The sequence below is a fragment of the Patagioenas fasciata genome, chromosome 29 (genome assembly GCF_037038585.1).
Source record: "Patagioenas fasciata isolate bPatFas1 chromosome 29, bPatFas1.hap1, whole genome shotgun sequence".
Lineage (NCBI taxonomy): Eukaryota > Metazoa > Chordata > Aves > Columbiformes > Columbidae > Patagioenas > Patagioenas fasciata.
This window is the reverse complement of record NC_092548.1, coordinates 5,484,037-5,489,995: the sequence shown is the minus strand read 5'-3', so window position 1 is coordinate 5,489,995 and position 5,959 is coordinate 5,484,037. Positions and strand designations below refer to the sequence as shown.

The 5,959-nt window shown below is 64.9% G+C and overlaps 1 protein-coding gene across 2 annotated transcripts in view; it reads right to left on the bottom strand.

The window, feature by feature from the left end:
* Nucleotides 1-685: 685 nt before the first annotated feature.
* The window catches only part of PLOD3 (procollagen-lysine,2-oxoglutarate 5-dioxygenase 3), a 27,079-nt gene continuing 21,805 nt past the window's right edge, over nt 686-5,959 (bottom strand). For both annotated transcript variants that reach the window (XM_071800127.1, XM_071800128.1), the window contains 3 exons: nt 4,609-4,725; nt 3,744-3,860; nt 686-2,577 (listed from right to left, as the gene is read on the bottom strand). In XM_071800127.1, the coding sequence (XP_071656228.1) occupies nt 2,422-2,577; nt 3,744-3,860; nt 4,609-4,725 (390 nt within the window). In that variant the 3' untranslated portion in view covers nt 686-2,421. The remainder of the gene's footprint in view (nt 2,578-3,743; nt 3,861-4,608; nt 4,726-5,959) is intronic.

Here is a 5,959-nt window from a genome sequence, read left to right as displayed (position 1 = left end):
CTGCCCGCTCAGTGTGGCAGCGCGTTTAACCCCCCCGCAAAAAACCCCCCCCACCGACAGCCCCCACCCCAAACCGACCCTTCCACATCCATCTCACCCCTCTATGTAGCGGAATGGAATTATCGCGATATTAAATGGAGATAAAGGAGTGGCGGAGGGGGTTGAGTGGCGTTCACTATCGCCCTGACAGGACCTGCGAGGAGGTGGGCGGGGCCGATGGGGGGCGTGGCCAAGGGAGGGCGGGGCTGCGAAGGCGCATGCGCGAAGCGGCCGTTGTCGGGGTAACGGGGGCGGGTGGGAGAAACCATTGGGATGTGTGGGGGGGATGGGAGAGACCATTGTGGAGGTGAAATTGGGGGCACCCCGAAACTGCAAGGGAGGGACCCTGAGATTGGGGGTGACACCCCGAAAATTGGGGGGAGCCCTGAAATGCGGGGGGTCCTGAAATTGGGGGGGGACACCCCAAAAATGGGGGAGACTCTGAGATTTTGGGGAGACACCCCCCAAAATTGGGGGGGGACACCCAATATTGGGGTGGGACCCTGAAATTGGGAGGGGGGGACCTTAAAATGGGGGTGGGGACCCTGAAATTGAGGGGGGACCCTGAAATGGGGGGGACCCCAAAACTGGGGGTGTGTGATGTCACATGAGGGGGGCGGGTCAAATGATGTCATAGAGCTCAGGGGCGGGGCCAATAGTTTAATGGAGGCGGGTTCATCGTGTGACCACGCCCCCTGTGACGTCAGCAATGTCCTGGGTGTCCCCAAGGTCCCTGATGTTCCCATTGTCCCCAGGGGTCCCTGGTGTCCCCAACACCCTCAATGCTCCAATTGTCCCCAATGTCCTCAAGGTCCTCGATGTCCCCAAGGTCCCCTGATGTTCTCAATGTCCCTCGATGTCCCCAAGGTCCCCTGATGTCCTCAAGGTCCTCGATGTCCCCAAGGTCCCCTGATGTTCTCAATGTCCCTCGATGTCCCCAAGGTCCTGGGTGTCCCCAACATCCTTGATGTCACCAATGCCCTCGATGTCCCCAAGGTCCTTGATGTTCCAATTGTCTCCAATGTCCTCCATGTCCCCAAGGTCCCTCCATGTCCCCAAGCGTCCTTGATGTCCCCAAGGCTCCTGGATGTTCCAATTGTCCCTGATGTCCTCAAGGTTCTTGATGTCCCCAAGGTCCTGGGTGTCCCCAAGGTCTCTCCATGTCCCCAGGGTCCTCAACATCCTGGGCGTCCCCAGGGGGTCTGGGGTGTCCCCGATGTCCCCAGGGTGTCCCCAATGTCCCTCAGGGGTCCAGGATGATGATGAGGACGTGATGGGTGCTGGGGGGGTTCAGGACCCCAGGTCCCCAATGTCCTGGGTGTCCCCAATGTCCTGGGTGTCCTCGAGGTCCGAGGTGTCCCCGATGTCCCCGGGGTGTCCCCAATGTCCCTCAGGGGTCCAAGAGGGTGACAAGGACACACTGGGTGGCTGAAGACCCCAGGTCCCCAATGTCCTGGGTGTCCCCAATGTCCTGGGTGTCCCCGAGGTCCGAGGTGTCCCCAATGTCCCTGGGGTGTCCCCAATGTCCCTGGGGTGTCACCGATGTCCCTCAGGGGTCCATGAGGATGACGAGGACACACTGGGTGGCTGAAGACCCCAGGTCCCCAATGTCCTGGTGTCCCCAATGTCCTGGGTGTCCCCGAGGTCCGAGGTGTCCCCGATGTCCCTGGGGTGTCCCCAATGTCCCCGGGTGTCCCCAGTGTCCCTCAGGGGTCCAGGAGGGTGACAAGGACACACTGGGTGGCTGAAGACCCCAGGTCCCCAATGTCCCGGGGGTCCCCAATGTCCTGGTGTCCCCAATGTCCTGGGTGTCCCCAAGGTCCGAGGTGTCCCCGATGTCCCCGGGGTGTCCCCGATGTCCCTCAGGGGTCCAGGAGGGTGAGCAGGACATGGTGGGTGCCCCTGGTCGGGGAGTTCAGGACCCCAGGTCCCCAATGTCCTGGGTGTCCCCAATGTCCTGGATGTCCCCAATGTCTTGGTGTCCCCAATGTCCTGGGTGTCCTCGAGGTCCGAGGTGTCCCCAATGTCCCTGGGGTGTCCCCGATGTCCTTAAGGGGTCCAGGAGGGTGAGCAGGACATGGTGGGTGCCCCTGGTCGGGGGGTTCAGGACCCCAGGTCCCCAATGTCCTGGGTGTCCCCGATGTCCCTGAGGTCCGAGGTGTCCCCGATGTCCCCGGGGTGTCCCCGATGTCCCTCAGGGGTCCAGGAGGGTGAGCAGGACATGGTGGGTGCCCCCAGTCGGGGGGTTCAGGACCCCAGGTCCCCAATGTCCTGGGTGTCCCCAATGTCCTGGATGTCCCCAATGTCCTGGTGTCCCCAATGTCCTGGGTGTCCTCGAGGTCCGAGGTGTCCCCAATGTCCCTGGGGTGTCCTCGATGTCCCTCAGGGGTCCAGGAGGGTGAGCAGGACGTGGTGGGTGCCCCCGGGGGTGCTGAGCAGGTGGCGTGGGTGCGTCAGCCGCCCCGGGTGCAGCAGCGCCCAGCCCGGGGGGGGCGCGGGGACCCCGCAGTTGTACCGGGGGAAGTGCCACCCCCCGCCCTGCAGGGGGCGGTGACACCGGTCACACCAGTGCTCCCAGTGCCCTCCCAGTTACCTCCCAGTGCTCCCAGTTCCCTCCCATTGTCTGGGACCCCACGGTTGTACCGGGGGAAGTGCCACCCCCCGCCCTGCAGGGGGTGGTGACACCGGTCACACCAGTGCTCCCAGTCCCTCCCAGTGCTCCCAGTGCCCTCCCAGTGCTCCCAGTGCCCTCCCAGTGCCCTCCCAGTGCTCCCCAGTGCTCCCAGTTACCTCCCAGTGCTCTCCCAGTGCCCTCCCAGTGCTCCCAGTTACCTCCCAGTGCCCTCCCAGTGCTCCCCAGTGCTCCCAGTTACCTCCCAGTGCTCTCCCAGTGCCCTCCCAGTGCTCCCCAGTGCTCCCAGTTACCTCTCAGTGCTCCCAGTGTCCTCCAGTCCCCCCCAGTCCCTCCCAGTCCTCCCCAGTCCATCCCACTCCCCCCCAGTCCCCCCAGTCCCTCCCAGTCCCTCCCATTCCCCCCAGTCCCTCTCAGTCCATCCCAGTTCTCCCAGTCCCTCCCAGTCCCTCCCATTCCCCCCCAGTCTCCCCCAGTCCCTCCCATTCCCCCCCAGTCCCCCCAGTCCCTCCCAGTCCTCCCAGTTCCCCCGTTCCCCCCAGTCCCTCCCAGTTCCCTCGTTCCCCCCAGTCCCTCCCAGTTCCCCCGTTCCCCCCAGTCCCTCCCAGTTCCCCCGTTCCCCCCAGTCCCTCCCAGTTCCCTCGTTCCCCCCAGTCCCTCCCAGTCCATCCCAGTCCCTCCAGTCCTCCCATTACCCCAGTCCTCCCAGTCCCCCCAGTCCCTCCCAGTTCCCCCCAGTCCCTCCCAGTCCCCCCAGTCCCTCCCACTCCCCCCAGTTCCCCCATTACCCCAGGCCTCCCAGTCCCCCCAGTCCCTCCCAGTTCCCCCCAGTCCCTCCCAGTCCCCCCAGTCCCTCCCACTCCCCCCAGTTCCCCCATTACCCCAGTCCTCCCAGTCCCTCCAGTCCCTCCCAGTTCCCCCCAGTCCCTCCCACCCCCCCCAGTTCCCCCCTTACCCAAGTCCTCCCAGTCCCCCCAGTCCCTCCCAGTTCCCCCCAGTCCTCCCAGTCCCTCCCAGTCCATTCCAGTCCTCCCAGTTCCTCCCAGTCCCCCCAGTTTGTCCCCGTTCCCACCTGGGGGGGGCTCAGGCTCAGGCTCAGACTGATTGTGGCCGCAGGTCCCCGGGCCGGGGTGGGCGGGGCCGATGGGCGGGGCCCGTACCGGATGACGTCACTCAACACCGCCCGGCCCTGCGCGAAGGGGGCGGGGCCATGAGGGGCACGCCCAGCTCAGGCCCCGCCCCATTTCAGAAGCCCCACACTGGGGGAACTGGGAGGGACTGGGGGAGACTGGGAGGGAGTTGGGGCATTGGGAGCACTGAGAAGCCCCGCCCACTCCTATGACCACGCCCACTTCCCGAAGCCACTCCCTCCCCACAAGCTCCTCCTCCCAGCCCCGCCCACTCCGTATGAAACCACGCCCACTTATTTAGCCCCGCCCCATTTCCCAAAGCCACCCCCCAAGCCCCACCCCTCCAGTGGCCACGCCCCCAGTCCCTCCCACCCCAAACCACACCCACTTCTTTAGTCCCGCCCCCATTTCCCAGAACCACCCCCTCCCCAAGCCCCGCCCCTCCCCTGGCCACGCCCCCAGCCCCTCCCACCCCAAGCCACGCCCACTTCTTTAGCCACGCCCCCCCCTCCATGCCTCATTTCCCAGAACCACCCCCTCCCCAAGCCCCGCCCCTCCCGTGGCCACACCCCCTAGCTCCACCCACCCCAAGCCACACCCACTTATTTAGCCCCGCCCCTCCAAGCTCCACGCCCCTTCACCCCCACCCCAAACCACGCCCACTTCACTAGCCACGCCCCCCTCCCCCAAGCCCCATTTCCCAGAACCACCCCACATCTTCCCCAGCCCCGCCCCTTCTCCAAGCCCCACCCCTTCCCCAAGCCCCGCCCTCCCAAGCCACGCCCCCCCCCCCCCCGCCCCGCCCACCTTGGGCTGGTATCCGGGGAAGAACTTGCGGGTCACGGGGGTCAGGAACCGCCTCAGTGCCCCCAGCCACACGGGCTCCAATCCCAGCAGCCCCAGCGCCACCGCCTGCGCCCCGCCCTGCCGGGGTCCCCACCATTGGGCCACCAGCCCCGCCATTGGGCCACCGACCCCGCCATTGGGCCACCAACCCCGCCATTGGGCCACCAACCCCATCGTTGGGCCACCAACCCCATCGTTGGGGTCACCAATCCCACCATTGGGCCACCAATCCCTTCACTGGGTCACCAACCCATCATTGGGCCATCAACCCATTGTTGGGTCACCAACCCCCCATTGGGCCATCGACCTCACCATTGGGCCACCGACCCCGCCATTGGGCCACCAACCCCATCGTTGGGTCACCAATCCCACCATTGGGCCAACAATCCCTTCACTGGGTCACCAACCCATCATTGGGCCATCAACCCATTGTTGGGTCACCAACCCCCCATTGGGCCATCGACCTCACCATTGGGCCACCGACCCCGCCATTGGGCCACCAACCCCATCGTTGGGCCACCAACCCCATCGTTGGGTCACCAATCCCACCATTGGGCCACCAATCCCTTCACTGGGTCACCAACCCATCATTGGGCCATCAACTCATTGTTGGGTCACCAACCCCCCATTGGGCCATCGACCTCACCATTGGGCCACCGACCCCGCCATTGGGCCACCGACCCCATCGTTGGGTCACCAACCCCATCGTTGGGTCACCAATCCCACCATTGGGCCAACAATCCCTTCACTAGATCACCAACCCCATCCTTGGGCCACCAACCCATTGTTGGGTCACCAACCCACCATTGGGCCATTGACCTCGCCATTGGGCCACTGACCCTGTCATTGGGCCACCAACATCATCATTGGGCCAACAAACCCCGCCATTGGGCCACCGACCCCGCCATTGGGCCACCAGCCCCACCACTGGGGCACCAACATCATCATTGGGCCACCAACCCCATCATTGGGCCACCAATCCCTTCACTGGGTCACCAACCCACCATTGGGCCACCGACCCCACCATTGGGCCACCAACCCACCATTGGGCCACCCACACCATTGTTGGGCTACCAACCCCATCATTGGGCCACCAATGTCATCATTGGCCCACCAACCCATCATTGGGCCACCAACCCATCATTGGGCCACCAACCTCGTCATTGGGCCACCAACCCTGTCACTGGGCCACCAAACCCATCATTGGGCCACCAACCCACCATTGACCCAACACAACCTCAACGTCACCACCATCTCATCCAACTCCATCCCATGGCCACCAACGGGGCCACCACCCCTTCACCCTTGTGGC